Genomic DNA, 18,409 nt, shown 5'->3' with positions numbered 1-18,409 from the left:
GCAAGACTCAAAGTGTGGATAAAAAAGATTAAGAGATATGCATCTCCTTCCCTTGAGTATAATGCCTAAATGCAGGAGAGTTACTTTGTATCTTGGTTTTTTCGCACATTTACTGAGGCAGGACGGTCCTGCTGCGTGAAACGACGTACCTGTACGTTGTTTCCTCCTCGGGCTCTGGGGCACATGTGCCGCCGGCGACCCGTTCCTGCTGTGATTGGAGACAGCGGGAGCCAATCAGCGTAAACAAGGCAGACCGCTGTTCTGTCAGGAACACAGATCTCTCTCTTCCTCCAGTTAAAACATCCCACACACATTTAGAAATCGCTACCTAGGATCACACTTAACCCTTTGATTGCCCCTGATGTTAACACCTTCCCTGCCAGTATATTTTTATAGCACTGATCACTGTATTGGTGTCACTGGTCCCCAAAAAGTGTGACTTAGTTTCCAATTTGTCCACTGCAATGTAACAGTCTCATTAAAAATCGCTGATCGCCACCATTACTAGTAAAAATAAAAATATCCCATAGTTTGTAGATACGATAATGTTTGCGTAAACCAATCAATATGCGCTTATTGGTATTTTCCTTTACCAAAAATATGTAGCAGAATACATATTGGCCTAAATTGATGAAGAAATTAGATTTTTTTATATTTGTTTTTTGGATATGTTTTATAGCAGAAAGTAAAAAATATTGTTTTTTTTTTATTTATTTTATTTATTTATTTTTTTTGTTAATCAAAATTGCTGGTCTTTTTTGTTAATAGCACAAGAAAAACAAACCCAAAAAAGAGGTGATAAAATACCACTAAAATAAAGCTCTATTTGTGGGGGAAAATATGACATAAATTTTGTTTTGGTACAGCGTCGCATGAACGCGCATTTGTCAGTTAAAGCAACGCAGTGGCGAATCACAAAAATTGGCCTGGTCATGTGGGGGGGACCTTCCGGGGCTGGAGTGGTTAAAAGGTTAATTGCTTAGTTAAATTACCCAGTGACAATCGCTCTCAAGCTGCTGGCATGTAGATTGTTGTCTTGTGAGCTGGAGAATCTTTGTGCAGGGTGCGGGTGAGATTGGCATTGTTGCATACTAAGTGACAGCACGGTGTGAGGTTGACCAGTCTTTTTCACTAGTTGGTAAAAAAGGGCAGTCGTCTAATACCGTGTTCATCAGACAGCACTGCCTCTGTTACTAAAACTTTCCCACTGTAAGTTGCGTTGTTTGGTAGTGGGAGCATGTAAAAGGGAATTTAGCTCAGGAAATGTGAAGGAAGATTTACTTTGAGGCGTGTGCATGACATAGTTACTAGATTTAGTACTTGTTTATACTGTCATACAGGAATCTTTAACTTTATGTTAATATTTTGAAAATAGTAATTCCTTTTTCTGATTTTAGCTTTGTCTTGGATTTCTTTTACAGTTGCACGAGATGAAATGACAGACATTACAACAGAGAAGAGACCACTTAGCCAGCCCTTACATGGATCACAAAGTGATATTCTTAGAAATGCAACAGATTTTCTTTTGCTTTCAAATGACTCCAAGCCAAAGCTTATGACTCCTGACGCATTCATGACCCCTAGTGTCCAAGCTTCACAGGTAACCCACTATAACCAGACTTTTCTATGCCCACTTGTGTAGGGATAGCAAGTTAGAGGAAATCTCCCTAATGGATACATAGCCCAGAATGAAACCACATTTGATATGAAGCCTTTCTTGTGCTATAAAAAAAACATTTGAATTACTTTCTTTTGCCTTTTTGGAGGGTTTCCCCACACTAAATGACCATGAGCACTAGTTCTGAGGATAGGAAGTTAAATATCCAGTTTCACAATTTCTTATGACAGATGAGATCCAAACAGCTGTGAAAATCTGACAGAAGTTATAAAACTTTCTCATGATTATTAAATGCAAATGCTTGAGCTGAAATTGTACTTTAATATTGTTTTTCCTATTTAATTTTGTGTCTGCAGTGTGGCATTATGTAATTGCTGGTAATAAGCACTCTTGGTTTAACAGTTGGTACTAAGTAACTGTTGTATAACACCATGGAGAAAATACTTTTTTTTATTTGTACAGTACAAGACACATGTCTGGTGTGTGTGTGGGGTACCTCTGGATTGCCTAAAGTGAAAATTGATTCTGATGGATCTACCATAAAGCGAGTTCTCTTTCAAAGAAGCAGATCAGTTGACCCTGTTCTGGTTCTAGACAGCTACCTCTCTGATAGCGATAAAGGAAGCGCACACCAGCTGGTAAATACTTAGGTGTGTACTGAGGAGCATCTGGTTCAAACGTTCATCTCACTTAAAAGACCTTTTTGAAACATTAAATGGTTAAGAGCAGCTTTGAACAAGAAGCTGAATCATTGGTCTTTAAAGGGGGACTATATGCAGCCAACTTCAGGTGACTGGACACTGTCAAAAATGAAGTGAAGGATCATCCCCATTATAAACTTCTCACGACTCCCGGCATAGATCATTTTTTTGCTAGTGCCCTAAGTGATGGGGTTCTTATTTCTGAGAAAAGTATAGTTCTTTTATTTTATTTTTTTTTTGTTCTCAAGATTCTACTTTCACAGTTCCCCACACCCTGCTAATGTGTCCGTTAAAGTCTACATGATTAGAAAATTCAGCATGTTAGTGGATGAAAAACTGTCTGAAAAAGTATTCAGAAAGTAGCAGTTACTTATTCATACTTTAGAATGGTCTAGGTTATTAGTGGTATACCCCAAGATTCAGTGTTGAGACCCTTACTTTTTAATATATTTATAAATGATATAGAGTGTGGGATTAAAATTACGATTTCAGTATTTGCACATAACATCAAGCTATGTAGTGTAATATCATCCATACAGGGTGTTTCCAACTTACAAGCAGACCTCAGTGCACTGTTTAATTGGGAAACTATGTGGCAAGAGGTTTAATGATGAGAAATGTAAAGTTACATTGGGTATAGAAAAGCATCACTCCCTTTAAAGCCAGACACAGTTTTTGTTTTATTCAGCTGTATTTACTAGTGCAACTTATAACATCCAAGTGAAAGATATAACACCAACATCTTCAAAACTGACATAAGGTGGGTGATTCTTTTTCCAACTCCATGATTCTGTTTTTTTGATTTTTTTTTCTGACATGTTGGTGTTATATCTTTCACTTGGATGTTATAAGTTGCACTAATATATACAACTGGATAAAAAAAAAAAAAAAATCATTTTAGGATGGGTTGATTCTTTTCTATACCCACTGTATGTGCTTGGGGGCTACGCACAAAATTTAACTGGAGATTAACATTTAAACATCAAGGGTGGATGATCCAGGGACTATCCAATTGGATAATACTTTGAGGGTCTTTTTTTTTTTTTTTGCTTTACTTTGGATCAACTGTGAGTATAGAATTGTGTAAATGGAGGTTTGCTTGTGTGTGTGTGTTTTTTTTTTCTGGTTGAACTAGATAGACTTGTGTCTTCTTTTTAACCAGATGAACTTTGTAAGATTCCTGACTGCACCTCAACCACTGCAGCTCCTTTCTGCAGCTTCTCTATTGGTTGACTCCTTGGCTGAGCCTTGGGAAACTTTGTCTGAATATCCACAGGGTTCAATACAGGTCATAGGCTGTCTGTGGTGGAGCCCTGTCCCTTAAGACTCCGGGGTATGCCTTTTGAGGTAGCGGAAGCCAGGATAGGCCTGGTCCTTTACATTCTTTTCCTGGAAGAAGGCAATCTGCTGTTGTAAGTTCAGACTATAGCCTTATCCAGATTTAAAGGTGCCGGCTCAGGTGGCCTCTTAAGCTTTCAAACAGCTATTGGCTTCGGAGACTGGGCTGGTTCTCTGTTGTGACCGACAGCTGGTAAGATTTCCCTGTTTACTTCCCGTACAATGACCTAGCCATACACAGCCATGTTCCTCTCCAGCTTTGCACAATGTCTCACTGTACACTGTTGTTCAGATGCCTAAGGTGACACAGTCACAGATAGCCAGTGACTCCTCCTTTGTTGCAGTGGTTTTTGAGTGACCTTTGTAGGTAATGTCTGACTGGCTACTTTTAAAGCGATCTGTGGTGACCTTGTAATGCATGGACATTTAATATTTATGCTCTGCGGTGCTTTGTCCTCTTATTTGTAATGCACCATTGTTTTCTGTTTGTTCAGTGGCCCATGGTGACCCTGTTATGCATGGACATTAACCCTTACTGATCTGCATTTTGTGAGTAAGCATTGTCTTTCACCGTGTCTTGGTTGTTTAGTGACCTTTGGTGACTTAGTCACATATAGCCAATTGACTACCCTTCTCTTCAGTGCTTTGTGTGTACCTTTTGTGGGTACTGTACACTGTTTTTACAGTGACCTGCATGATCTTGTCATGCACGGCCATTACTCCTGCTGCTCTGTGGTGCATACTGGGGGGGGGGGGGGGGGGTACTGTGAATACTGAGGGGGGTTACTTTGAGTGAACTCAAGGGCACTGTGAGAAACCAAGGGTTTACCATAAGCAACACTTTCTCAAATATTTCAGGGCAAAGAAATGGCACTGAAAAAATAAATAAAAGAAAATAAGAGCATTTGATTATCCCAATTCAAATTTGTGGTTGACATCCTACAGGAGTGATGATGCGACATGGTGCACATCCTGCTCCATGTATACTTTTTTTTAAGAACTGTTTGAGGGCAAATGCTGCTATGCGAATTGTTAACAAGTTTGTTTGGAAGCCCAGATTCTGAATCTAAAAAATCCACTTGCAACACTGCAAAGCCTCAACAATCTGAAGAGGAGTTTGACCCTACCCATCAGGTGCTGGCTGGGGTCCGTAAAGATGAGGGTGGCGATTATGTAGATGCAGATGCCAGAGTTGGATAGCCAGGGTAAAATTCAAAGATGGGGTAGAGGGAAAAGTGTTGGGCTAGTTCTGAATTGACAGATCCCAATAAATGTATGGGATATCTGCTCGGGAATGGCATTGCTGAAATAGAATACCTCTCTTCGCTGCTAGGGGAACACCTACTCCAGTAAGGATGGGGTCAGGGGTACAAGCACAGATACACACACCATACTGGTGGTAAGAGACTGAATTATTAGAACAGATAGAACAATCTGTCACATAGACCGCGATCGCCAACGAGTAGGTTATTTACCAGGTGCTTGGGTTCGTTACAACGCGGATCCGATGAACAGATTGTTGTGTGGGGCTGGGGAGGACCCAGCTGTTATAGTACATACTTGTGCAAGTGACGAAGTTAGGTTAAAATGTAGTGGCCTTAAGTCCTTGTTCACACCGTGTGACTTGTCATGTGATATGACTGGTTAAATCGCACGACCAGTCGCACCCTATTGTCTGCAATGGAACTGTTGAAATCGTTGTGACGCCAACTTTGCGGTGCTGCACTGATTTGAAAAAGTAGTTTTGCCACTACTTTTGGCGATTTTAGGTGCCACTTGCATATCTGTGCATGAAGTATCACAGAAGCCAGCCAAGTCACACTGACATGCGGCTTTGAAATTGTGCGATTTCAATTGAAGTTGCATGATTTGAAACCCCTTATTAGTGTGAACCAGGGATAAAAATGATTTCAGGGACTTAGGTTCTACATTAGAGGACATCCAAGGTAGTATTTTCAAAAATCGGGAAGTCACGTGACAAGTGAGGCAACACGTTGGGACGGAGCCAGTGACGTCACTTCCGGTGTCTCAGAGACCCGGAGGTCATGGTGAGGAGGCGATCTGCCGGTTTTATATCTACATGTTATTACCAAGTGGCGTTTTTGTAAGTGTTTTTAATCTATTAATAAAATATACCTGTTAGAAGGCATATTACGCTATGAGCCTATTCTTTTATATACCCTGAGTACCTGTCTGTGCAGTTGTATCTATTTAAAGGCATATCACAAGTGGAGTTTACCGGCTTGGAGGCATACGAGGCCAACAGTGTAACATCTTAAAGGCGTTGTATGACCTGTAGTGGGTCATGAAGGAAGGTGAACGGGCACTGCGGCCTCCTTCTGAAGACCTGAAGGAGGCCGCACCTCCGAAATATGTTGTCATGGCAACCGCTCTGCTAGCGGGGAGAAGTTACTTCACTCACTTGGTCTTCCTTATACAGCCACGAGTGACGTCACGCTGCGCCGGCTGGACCGTGCGAGTGTTATACAGCAAACGCAGCATGACATGAGGAGGAAGCAGAGTTCGCTCTGACATCCCCCATCCATATCACTCGTTTTTGGGAGGCTATCCATTCATTCAGGCCAGGAGAGGAGACATCCACTTTGCTGTACATGCGACCCTCTGATCCATGTTTGTGAGTGTAACCCTTTTAACTTGAATCTGCATTTTTGCCATTAAACAGTATTACACTTGGGCAGTCTTGCGCTCTCTTCTCTTTGTACTTTTCAGATCAAGTCCGCCACCCTGTGGATTCTTGAGAGAGCTGCAGCACCAAGAGCTAAGAGAACTTTTTTATACAGACTGTTATATTTTGTGTGTTGCTTATGGGGACGGCGCTAGTTTGGTGTTTTTTGTGTGTTTTAGATGAATTACAAAAACTTTTAGATGCGTTTTTCAGCAAACAGTGTACAAGTATATGGAAATTAGTAGCAACATTAAAACACACACACATAGGTTGAACTGGAAGGACCGGTGCCTTTATTCAACCTTACTAACTATGTATGTAACTGTATCTGCATTCTTCAAGAATGACCTCTTTTAAAGCCTGGATGCTGGATTTAGATTGATGCTCAACTTGTCTCTTCAGAATTCCTCATAGGTGTTTGGGTTCAGATTAGGAGACATACTTGGCCACTGAATCACTTTCACCCTGTTCTTCTTCAGAAATGCAACAGTGGCCTTAAATGTGAGTTTTGGATCATTGTCGTGTTGGAAAAGTGCACGACCAAGGCCACGAAGTGATTGTAGCACCTTCTCTTTCAATCTAGAGCAGTACATCTGTGAATTCATGATACATCAATGAAATGTAGTCGTTGTCTTTTTCTGCATAGGCCCGGCCAAATTCTAGGTGGGCTTTTTTGTGCATGGGCTTTAGGAGAGGCTTCCTTCGTGGACAACATCCATGCATGCCATTCCTCTGCAGTGTATGCCGCATTGTGTCACAGGAAACAATCACTGCAGTTGGGTTTTCTACTTCTTTAGCTAACTGCAGTGAACTTGCATAGCGATTTTCCTCAGCCCTTCCCATCAGAAGACTCTCTCCTGTCGAGGTCTTTATTTCCATGGATGGCATTGGCATTTCTGTGAGATGGTTGCAGTTCCATCTTTACGGTTTTTGTATCACTTTTGCTACAGTATTCTGACTGATAAGTAGAGCTTTGCTGATCTTCTTGTAGCCTTCATCTTTCTTGTATAAAGAAATTATATTCTTTCTCTTCCATGTGGTGCCATTTCTGACAGCTTGAAATGGGAAGAGGTTTTCTTTAACCACCTCAATACAGTGCATGTTCACCCCCTTCCCGCCAAAGCCATTTTTCAGCTTTCAGCGCTGTCACACTTTGAATGACAATTGCGCGGTCATGCAACACTGTACCCAGATGAAATTATCATTTTTTCACCACAAATAGAGATTTCTTTTGGTGGTATTTGATCACCTCTGCGGTTTTTATTTTTTGCGCTATAAACAAAAGAGTGACAAGTTTGAAAAAAAAAACACTATTTTTTACTTTTTGCTAGAATATCCAATTTTTTTTTTTAAACAAATTTTTTCCTCAGTTTAGGCCAATACGTATTCTTCTACATATTTTTGGTAAAAAAAAAATCGCAATAGGCGTATACTGGTTTGCGCAAAAGTTCTAGCATCTACAAAATAGGGGATAGATTTATAGCATTTTTATTATTATTTTTTTTTTACTAATAATGGCGGCGATTTATTGGACCACAGTGGTGGCGGAGGTTAACGGAGTGGCGGGATTACATCTGGAGGTAGATCCGCTTATCTTTCTCCTGGGCATTACTGACAATTTGGCCACAGCAAAATATACAAAACTGTGTTTTACACAGCATATTATGCCAGGAGAGAGATATTAATGCGCTGGAAGTTAGTGGATCCTCCCACGGTGGGGGCATGGAGGGCCCAGGTTAATGCGGCATTGCCACTATATAAACTTACTTATATGGGAAGAAATTGTCCTCAAAAGTTCGACAAGATCTGGGCGGCCTGGGTTGAGGCGAGACACCTCACCATATAGATGTTTCCGGGAGCCCCTCCCCAGGGGGCCTTTGGAAAAAAGGCAGACATGGAGTTTCTGACATCGGCTCGGGGATTTAGGGGGTTTGGAAATACTGAATCTGCAGAAATGTGGGGGTAGCTTGCTCTCCTGCACTTTAGGATACCTGCCCTACGTGGCACCTTTTCCCTTCTTCCCATTTCTCTTGTTGGCAGAGAGTCCCTGGTGGAGAAGGATGGTTCTAGACGAAAAGGGGTGCATAGCTTAAAAAGACTACAGTCTACCAAGATGTTTGTGAAAATCATGGGGAATAAGAATGTTATGTAGGTAAATAGATTGGGGGGAAGTTGCATAGACGACTCATGTTCCTATAGCGCATGGTTATTAGACCTCAATATGTACCACTGTGAATCTGGTTCTACGGATATTTTTGTATAAGATAATTAATCTGATTTCTCAAGTGTACTGTATTTTCTATTTTAATAAACATTACCTGTGTTAAAAAAAAAATAATGGCGGCGATCTGCGATTTTTATCGTGACTGAGATATTGAGGCGGACATATCGGACACTTTTGGCACATTTTTGGGACCATTCACATTTATACAGCGATCCGTGCTATAAAAATGCATTGATTACTGTATAAATGTGACTGGCAGGGAAGAAGTTAACACTAGGGGGTGATCGACGGGTTAATTATGTTCCTAGGGAGTGATTCTAACTGTAGGGGGTGGGGATTCACAAGGGGAGGAGACCGATCGGTGTTCCTCTGTACTGCGAACACACCATCGGTCTCGTCTCCTCTGACAGGACCTGGATCTGTGTGTTTACACACACAGATCCATGGTCCTGCTGTGTTACCGAGCAATCGCGGGTGCCTGGAGTCCCCAGTGACACGGCGGACGCATGCGAGTGCCGCCACCGGCGCTCGCACACAACCCCTGGTGGGCCGGGAAGGCGAGGGCGTCATATTACGCCCTCCCGCAACGAGAGCCGCGCCGCCTGCCCATCAATTGACAGCTGGCGGTCGGCAAGCAGTTAAGTAACACCCTTTTATAATCAACTGTCTGCTGGACACCTTTTTAATAAATAATTATACTCCCCTGTAGATGAATTCTTGTTAATTAGGATTTAGTTGTCTAAAATTTAGCTTTGCTCCTAAGACTTTCATTGGGGTGTATTCATTTTTGCAACATAGTCTTGAATGAATTTGTTAGGAAAAATACTGTGTGCAAAGTAACAAATCTTGTTTTCAATCAATGACCTGCATTTGTGGAAGTATTTTGTAGTATAGTGTCTTATAGAAATAAATAAATGTTGATTTTGAAAGGAAAGTAAAGGTTTTCTGAAAAATCTGTTGGGTGTACTCATTTATGCTGAGCACTGTATGTACAGTGGGTAAAATAAGTATTCAGCACATCAACATTTTTCTAGGTAAATATATTTCTAAAGGTGCTATTGACATGAAATTTTCACCACATCGGTAACGACCCATGCAATCCATATATACAAAGAAACCAAAACAAATACGTTCAGAAATTAAATATGTGTAATAAAATGGAATGACAGAGGGAGAAAGCATTGAATACATGAAGAAAGGGAGGTCCAAAAAATTCACGGAAAGCCAAAACACCAGCTGAAATCTATCAGTAATTAGAAAACAGTTCAAATTAATATCAGCTGATTGAGTCTCAACTGATGGCCTATAAAAAGGGATCTCATTACCAAGGTGTCACACAAGAAACATCTCATGATGGGTAAAAGCAAAGAGCTCTCTCAAGACCTTGACAACCTTATTGTTGCAAAACATACTAATGGCATTGGTTGCATAAGGTGAGCACTGTTTAGGTTATAAACTGGCCATGACCAGGTGCTTCTCACAAGATTTCTGGCAGAGGAGTGAAAAGAATTATCAGAAGAGTGCTCCAAGGACCACTTGTGGCGAGCTTCAGAAAGACCTGATATTAGCAGGTGCAATTGCTTCAAAGAAAACCGTTAGTAATGCACTCAACTGTCATGGCCTGTTTGCACACTCACCACGCAAGACTCAATTTCTGAAGAAAAAGCATGTGAAGCTTGTTTAAAGTTTGCTGCATTAACATTTAGACACGCCTGTGAAATACTGGGAGAATATAGTCTGGCCAGATACCAAAAGGAAACTCTTTGGATACCATAATACACACCATGTTTAAAGGTCAAATGGCACTGCACATCACCCTAAAAATACCATACCAACAGTGAAGTTTGGATGTGGGAACATCATGGTGTGATGCTGTTTTTAAGCATATGGTACTGGAAAACTTCATGTCATTGAAGGAAGCATGAATGGAAAAATGTACCAAGACATTCTTGATAAAAATCTGCTGCCATCTACCAGGATGACTAAGATGAAACAAAGGAAACTCAAAATTGGTTTCAAAGAGAAATGAAAGCTGCTAGAATGGCCCAGCCAATCACCTGACTTAAATACAATAGAAAATCTTTGGAAAGAACAAAAGATCAGAGTTCATAGAAGAGGCCCACGGAACCTTCAATATTTGAAGACTGTAGAAGAATGGGCCAAAATCACACCTGAGCAATGCATGCAACTAGTTTCTCCATACAGGAAGCATCTTAAAGCTGTCATTACCAGTTGTGACAGGAGTCAACGGTGGGGTTTGTGGAACTCTGCTCACCTTGGAGAGCTCTGGAAGCTCAGTGTCCAGCTTCCCCGGCCCCTCTTATGTGTAAATCAACCTGCGTCCATTAGGGGTGCATGGTGCCTGAGAACCCCACTATGATCTGTGCTATTTAGACATACTCTACAGCCACACTGGAATGTTGTATATATGTATATATTGTGTATTCTCTCATGCTCTTGTGGACTCTTTGCTGTGTTCGTTTTTGGTGGGGTTGTATTCCAATGTTCTATTGTGTCTGTCTGCCTTGGATATTATGGGATGTGTATGTAAATTAGCTGTGAGATTGGTGGGGGCAAATTCCTCCAACAGCTCTCCCTGCTGATAAGACTGTTTACTGATGAGAAATCTGAATACACCTGACCGGTGTGTCTATTGTGATTGGACAGTTTGCCCCGCCCTGAATCCAAGGGTGGGCAAGTTTCTCTGAGTTATGTCTGTTGTAACGTGCTTGAATAAAGCAGTTTGATGTTGTTCACCCTACACTGAATTACGGCTGGTGACTGGGTGGGCTAAAGGGTCTTGGATAGTGCTGGTTCTGCACAAAGGAAGCATTTACGGCAGACTTAGTCTTATTGAGGTCAAGGGTTCATCACACCAGTAAAGGATTTTGTACGAAGTATCAAATACCGTATTAGCGTATAACACGCACCCTTTTCCCCTTAAAGTCAGGGGAAAATCCTGGGTGCATGTTTTACACCGATCCCTGCCCTCTCTGAGGCAAGAGGAGAGAGCGCCGCTGAATTACATAGAGCCGCGATCTCCTGTGTACCCAGCGCTTCATCACTCACAGCCACGCCTCCTGGCCCCCCGTATTGGGCCACTGTTCTATCATATGAGCAGGGCCAGGAGGCGTGGCTGCGCCGGGTACACAGGAGATCGTGGCTCTCTGTAATTCAGCTGCTCTTGCTCCTCCTCTTCCCTCGGAGACAGCAGGGATAATCCAACACTGGTGAGGCTGCAATGATGGGAAAGGTGAGGCTGCAGATGGGCACTGAACAGGCTGCATTGTTGGTCAATTTATAGGCAGCAAATGGGCACTCAACAGGCTGCATTGTTGGTCAATTAAATGGCTGCAGTTGGGCAGTTAACAGGGTGCATTGATGGGCAATTTAGAGGCTGCAGATGAGCACTGAGCAGGGTGCATTGATGAGCTGTGACACTTATTTTGCTTCAAAGTTCTTTATTTAAAATGTAAGTTTTTTTCCTTTAAACTTCCCTCCTAAAATTGGGGTGCGTGTTGTACGCCAATAATTATGGTCCCTGTGTCATTCCATTTTATTACACATAACTTAATTTCTGAACTTATTTGTTTTGGTTTCTTTGTATGTATGGAGTGCATGGGTTGTTACGACATATGATGAAAATTTCATGTCAATAGCACCTTTTGATATGTATTTACCTACAAAAAAGGGGACGTGTTGAATACTTATTTTAGCTGCTGTATATAACTCTATGCACGCCTACATGTCTGTACATCTACACTGGTCACTAATACCAATTTTTCAAGAAAAGGCAGTGTTAGCTGAAGGTAAATACAATTATATGTATGATCATTTATATATTTAATGCAACAATATGGCAAGGCCAAGAAATGGATAACTTCACAAAATAGCATACTCTTACTCATTATATATAGTATATTTCTAACCATCGTAATAATTCCCAGGTTCCCTTCATAGATCAATTTATAAAATCAAATTTTACAAAAAAATCTAAGACTTAAATAAGTAGCCTGTTATATATCCTACTTCCGTGATTCCTCCCTCCAAACAAATGAAAGCTGAATTTGGTCATGGCGTATATATGCATCGTGACACAAACAACATATGGGAGATTGGGGATGTAAAAATTATGTACAGTGGGGATGGATAGTATTCAGACCCCCTTAAATTTTTCACTCTGTTATATTGCAGACATTTGCTAAAATCATTTAAGTTCATTTTTTTCCTCATTAAAGAGGAGTTCCACCCATCAGACCAAAGAATCTTATTTCTCACCATCTTGGAGTCCTTCAGGTATTTTTTAGCAAACTCCATGCGGGCTTTCATGTGTCTTGCAATGAGGAGAGGCTTCCGTTGGGCCACTCTGCCATAAAGCCCCGACTGGTGGAGGGGTGCAGTGATGGTTGACTTTCTACAACTTTCTCCCATCTGCATCTCTGGAGCTCAGCCACAGTGATCTTTGGGTTCTTCTTTACCTCTCTCACCATGGCTCTTCTCCCCCATAGCTCAGTTTGGCCGGACGACCAGCTGTAGGAAGGGTTCTGGTCGTCCCAAACTTCTTCCATTTAAGGATTATGGAGGCCACTGTGCTCTTAGGAACCTTAAGTGCAGCAGAAATTTTTTTGTAACCTTGGTCAGATCTGTGCCTTGCCACAAATCTGTCTCTGAGCTCTTCAGGCAGTTCCTTTGGCCTCATGATTCTCATTTGCTCTGACATGCACTGTGAGCTGTAAGGTCTTATATAGACAGGTGTGTGGCTTTCCTAATCAAGTCCAATCAGTATAATCAAACACAGTTGGACTCAAATGAAGGTGTAGAACCATCTCAAGGATGATCAGAAGAAATGGACAGCACCTGAGTTAAATATATGAGTGTCACAGCAAAGGGTCTGAATACTTAAGACCATGTGATATTTCAGTTTTTCTTTTTTAATAAATCTACAAAAATGTCAACAATTCTGTGTTTTTCTGGCAATATGGGGTGCTGTGTGTACATTGAGGAAAAAAATAAACTTAAATGATTTTAGCAAATGGCTGCAATATAACAAAGAGTGGAAATTTTAAGGGGGTCTGAATACTTTCCATCCCCACTGTACCTCTAAAATGTTTGTATAATAAACAGCTTTTTTCTGTAGGATAAAGAGTTCATTGACTGTATAGAATGTGGTACCCCTATTAGATTTATGATTTTATTAGTGCCCCCCCTTTTTTCCCCACAGTATTTTGGATTTCCAAGCTTTCCTCATTCTCTGCACTTTTGCTAAAAACGCCCATTAATCCTTTTAGAGTGGCTATGTATTATGCATCCTAATCTAATGTCTCAAAGTGAACCTGTCGCTTAGCCAATTTTATTACTTAGGGGTCTAGTTTACCCCCTTGTGAAAGCAATAAAGGTAAATCAGAAAAAATTGGTATAAAAAGATGAACTCAAATTTGGAAGGCCTCCCTGCTTCCATGTACACACAGACCTCAAACAATCGTATAAGGAGAGCATGCATTTGTAAACCGCAATTGCATAAAGCTTACTGAGTATGAATGCACACAGCAAAATAAGAATATTAATTCTAGGGCTTTTATTTGTGGTTAAAGTGGAACTAAAGGCACTAAACTTGCATCTTCAAGAACAGTACGTATGCGGACCCACGCTGGCATCTTCTGCTCGGGTGTTAGTGAAAATAAATGCAAAAAATATTTTTTAAAATGCACTGCAAACACACTGAGGGCTCATTTAGCCCCCTTTCCCCCTAGCGGTCCGATCGAGTCCACCTGTCAGGCCTCCTCTATGGAGCATCAGGCGCAAAAGGACATGAGTCCATTTACACTCGCTTAAATCCAATCAACCACAAACAGATGGATGGGGATCCATTCCTCTTCTGTCAAGTAGATCAGATTGAATAGCTGTCAGGTGTAAACGGACAAGCAGTTTATTTACATCTGACTGCCCATAGAGGAGAACGGCTGTGTCTTTGTCCACTCTGCTCAGTGAGGAATAGCGGACAAATCCCCCTCTTGTCAAGCAGACTCCTGGTGGCGTGAAGTGGCCTTATACCACTATCTCTGCATTCACTATGCACTTCTGTGGGCACGTTTACGTACATTTTCAGTGCATTTTTGTTTTGCGTGTGTTTTCTGTGCTGTTTTTGGAATAATTTTTTCATTTATTTCTATTTCAATTTTTTTTCTTTACCAAGTTGTGTTGACACTTGTTTGAGTGTTTGCATGCTTTCATGCACATGTTTACAGGAATTTATGGTGCATTCCAGAGCAGAAAAATGCAGCATGCGCATATGTAAGCACACGAGAGGAAAGTGTATTATAGTTTGGCAGATACTAGAGAGATTGTAAAGTGGTTTAAGGAAGACACAAACAGAGTGGAAAAAAAAGCTTTATTAGACCCATTGATTGGTGTATGGGTTGAAAAATCTGGCAAGAATCTTTGAGATTGAATCCACTGGATATATTTACCTGTTGATTGAAGAAACAACTGCATATATTTAAGCACTGGACTTTTTAATTTACATACTGAAATTTGCCAGGGGGCGTTACTGTGCAGTCTAGAAGCTGAATGGGGACACTTGAGTGCTGGTTAGAGACTTAATGCTGTAAACTAGGCTCATTGGAATTAATTTGCACTGCATTTATATTGTGTTTAAAACACACCTGATTGCATCTGTTGAAAATGAGCTCTAAGGGATGGTAAAACCCCTGTCAGTTTAATTTTTGCCATCTGCGGTTATCTTTAACCACCTGCCACCAAATCCCTTACCTGTACGTCATTGGCTTCAAGTGGTTGTACCGGAGTGATTCCTGCAGCTGCAGGCATCATCCCAGTACTGTTTTTTAGCGCTGAAAGTCTGCTCTTGTAATAATAACCGATGTGGCTAAGCAGCCTCTCGGCTGTTATTATTATTATACAGGATTTATATAACGCCAACAGTTTGCGCAGCGCTTTACAACATGTGGGCAGACAGTACACTTACAATACAAATCAATACAGGAGGGGCCCTGCTCGTTAGAGCTTACAATCTAGAAGGGAGGGTCAAGTGGAAACAAAAGTAATAACGGTGGGGGATGAGCTGATGGAGAAAATGAAAATACAGTTGTTAGGTGTGGGTAGGGTAGGCTTCTCTGAAGAGAAGGGTTTTCAGGGATCGTCTAAAAGCTAATAAAGTAGGAGATAAGCGGACAGATTGGGGTAGGGCATTCCATAGGATTGGAGAGGCTTTGGAAAAGTCCTGGAGGCGAGCATAGGAGGAGGTGACGAGGGAGCTAGAGAGCAGGAGGTCTTGAGAGGAACGAAGAGAACGAGTAGGTTGGTATTTAGAGACTAAGCTAGTGATGTAGCTGGGGGCGAAATTGTGGATGGCTTTGTATGTAGTTGTTAGTATTTTGAATTTAATTCTTTGGCCGAGCAGAAGCCAGTGGAGGGATTGACAGAGAGTAGTGGCAGACACAGAGCGATTGGTAAGGTGGATGAGTCTGGCAGCAGCATTCATGATGGATTGAAGAGATGATAGACTATGTAGAGGTAAGCCAATGAAAAGGGAGTTGCAGTAGTCGAGGCGAGAGATGACCAGCGAGTGAATTAAGAGCTTTGTTGTGTCATTGGTTAGAAAGGGGTGTGTTTTGGAGATGTCGCGGAGGTTGAGGCGGCAGGATTTGGACAGTGATTGGATGTGTTGCTTGAAGAATTCAGAGTCCAGGACTACATCTAGAACCTTGGCATGTGGGGATGGGCTTATAGTTGTGCCATCGATTTATAACAAGCAGCGGGAGGGGAAGGCCTCCCAAAACCGCCCCCCTGCTGCCTTTTGTCGCTAGCCCAGGCTCTCCCGTCCCACCGGGAGACCCAAGCCACCAGCCGGCGTGTCCACCTGCTGGCCGGAGACCTGATCAGGGCCAATGCCGGATATGTTAACCCGGAAGTGACGTCATGACATCACGTCGGTCTACTCGGGAGCCATGGGACCATTTTTCAACAATCGAAAGAATTTGAAAACGCTTGTTTTGTATACTTTCAAGTGCAGAGGTGGGGTTTGGGCTCTTATAGACACCAGATCCCTCCATAAAGAGTACCTGTCACTGCCTATTGTTGTCACATGAGGATGATTACATTTCTTGTAACGGCAATAAGTGATTACAAATGTTTTAATTGAAAGCACCCCATTACTCTGTGCTCATGTTCAGTAGCAAACGCATACATAAATCACGCCTGCAAATGTAAACCGCGTTTTAATCACACGTGAGGTATCGTTGCGATCGTTGGAGTGTGCGCAGTTTTAAAGCATGACATGTTAGGTATTTATTTACTCAGCGTAACATCATCTTTCACATTATGCAAACAATTGTGATGACTTCACTCTTTTGTTTTTATATTCATTAACCACTTCGGACGGCTGCAGCGCGGACGCTAACTGCCGGGAGGCCGGCCCTGGACGTCCTGCTGTTTACTTCCGTGATGCGCGCTTCCGCGGGGTGCGCATCGGGGAAGTTCTGTGTCACAGATCGCCGTAAACGGCCAATCACAGCGGACAGGGACAGCTTGTGAGGAGGGAGCGCTGACCGCTGCAGCGTGCCAGGGGAAAAGGAAAAAACGAAAAAAAGTGACGTCAGTGCCACGTATCAGTGGCATCTGTCAGTGTCACGTGTCATCAGTGCCATCTGTCATCAGTGCCACATATTAATGCTATCTGTCAGTGCCACGTATCAGTGCCATGTATCAGTGCCACCTGTCATCAGTGCCACATCAGTGTTACGTGTCATTGTCCTGGTGCTCCAGGGCCTTCAAAACTGTAATAGTTATTCAACAAGTTAGATGTGTAATTTATGCTCCTAGAACACCTGATGGTACTCCCTGCATGTTGGCCTCTCTATGTGGCCAGGCTGTGAAAAAATCCCACACATGTGGTATCGTAATACTCAGGAGGAGTAGTAGAATGTATTTTGGGGTGTTATTTGTGGTATATACATGCCATGTGAGAGAAATAACCTATTACAATGACAATTTTGTGGGGGGGGGGTCTTCATTTTGCAAAGAATTGTGGGAAAAAAAGACAACATCAAAAACCTCACCATGCCTCTTACTAAATACCTTGGAATGTCTACTTTCAAAAAAGGGGTCATATGGGGGGTATTTGTACTTTCCTGACATGTTCGGATCGCAAGAAATGAGATAGGACGTCAGTACATCAGGTGTGATCAATTTTTTATGATTTGCACCACAGCTTGTAGACTCTCTAACTTTCACAAAGACCAAATAATATCCACTAATTTGGGTTATTTTTACCAAAGATATGTAGCAGTATAAATTGTGGCCAAAATTTATGAAGAAAAATTAATAACTTGCAAAATTTTATCACAGAAACTAAGAAAAATGCGTTTTTTTCTCAAAATTTAAGGTCTTTTTTCATTTATAGCGCAAAAAATAAAAAACCCAGAGGTGATCAAATACCACCAAAAGAAAGCTCTATTTGTATGAAAAAAAGGACAAAAAATTCTTTTGGGTACAGTATTACATGACTGAGTAATTGTCATTCAAAGTGTGAGAGCGATGAAAGCTGAAAATTGGTCTGGGCAGGAGGGGGGGTTTAAGTGACCAGTAGGCAAGTGGTTAAAGTGACCAGTAGGCAAGTGGTTAAAGTGGATTTCTTTATTGTACATCATGGGACACAGAGCCTTAAGTAATTACTTAATTTGTTATGGGCCACCTTCAGGTGTTGATACTGGTATACCCAATACAGGAAGTTGACTCCCCTATATAACCCCTCCTCCTTCCAGGAGTACCTCAGTTTTTTCGCCAGTGTCTAAGGTGTTGGTCAAGAGTGAAGATGTGCTCTGAGG

The 18,409-nt window shown here is 41.7% G+C and overlaps 1 protein-coding gene across 2 annotated transcripts in view; it reads left to right on the top strand.

The window, feature by feature from the left end:
- EDC4 (enhancer of mRNA decapping 4) overlaps positions 1 to 18,409 on the top strand; it is a 470,500-nt gene that overhangs the window by 268,088 nt on the left and 184,003 nt on the right. For both annotated transcript variants that reach the window (XM_073605174.1, XM_073605175.1), the window contains exon 15: positions 1,422 to 1,600. In XM_073605174.1, coding sequence (XP_073461275.1) covers positions 1,422 to 1,600 — 179 coding nt within the window. The remainder of the gene's footprint in view (positions 1 to 1,421; positions 1,601 to 18,409) is intronic.

The sequence above is a fragment of the Aquarana catesbeiana genome, linkage group LG11, assembly GCF_042186555.1.
Source record: "Aquarana catesbeiana isolate 2022-GZ linkage group LG11, ASM4218655v1, whole genome shotgun sequence".
Classification (NCBI taxonomy): domain Eukaryota; kingdom Metazoa; phylum Chordata; class Amphibia; order Anura; family Ranidae; genus Aquarana; species Aquarana catesbeiana.
Note: the sequence above shows the minus strand (reverse complement) of the source record. Positions and strands in the feature narration are given on the sequence as shown.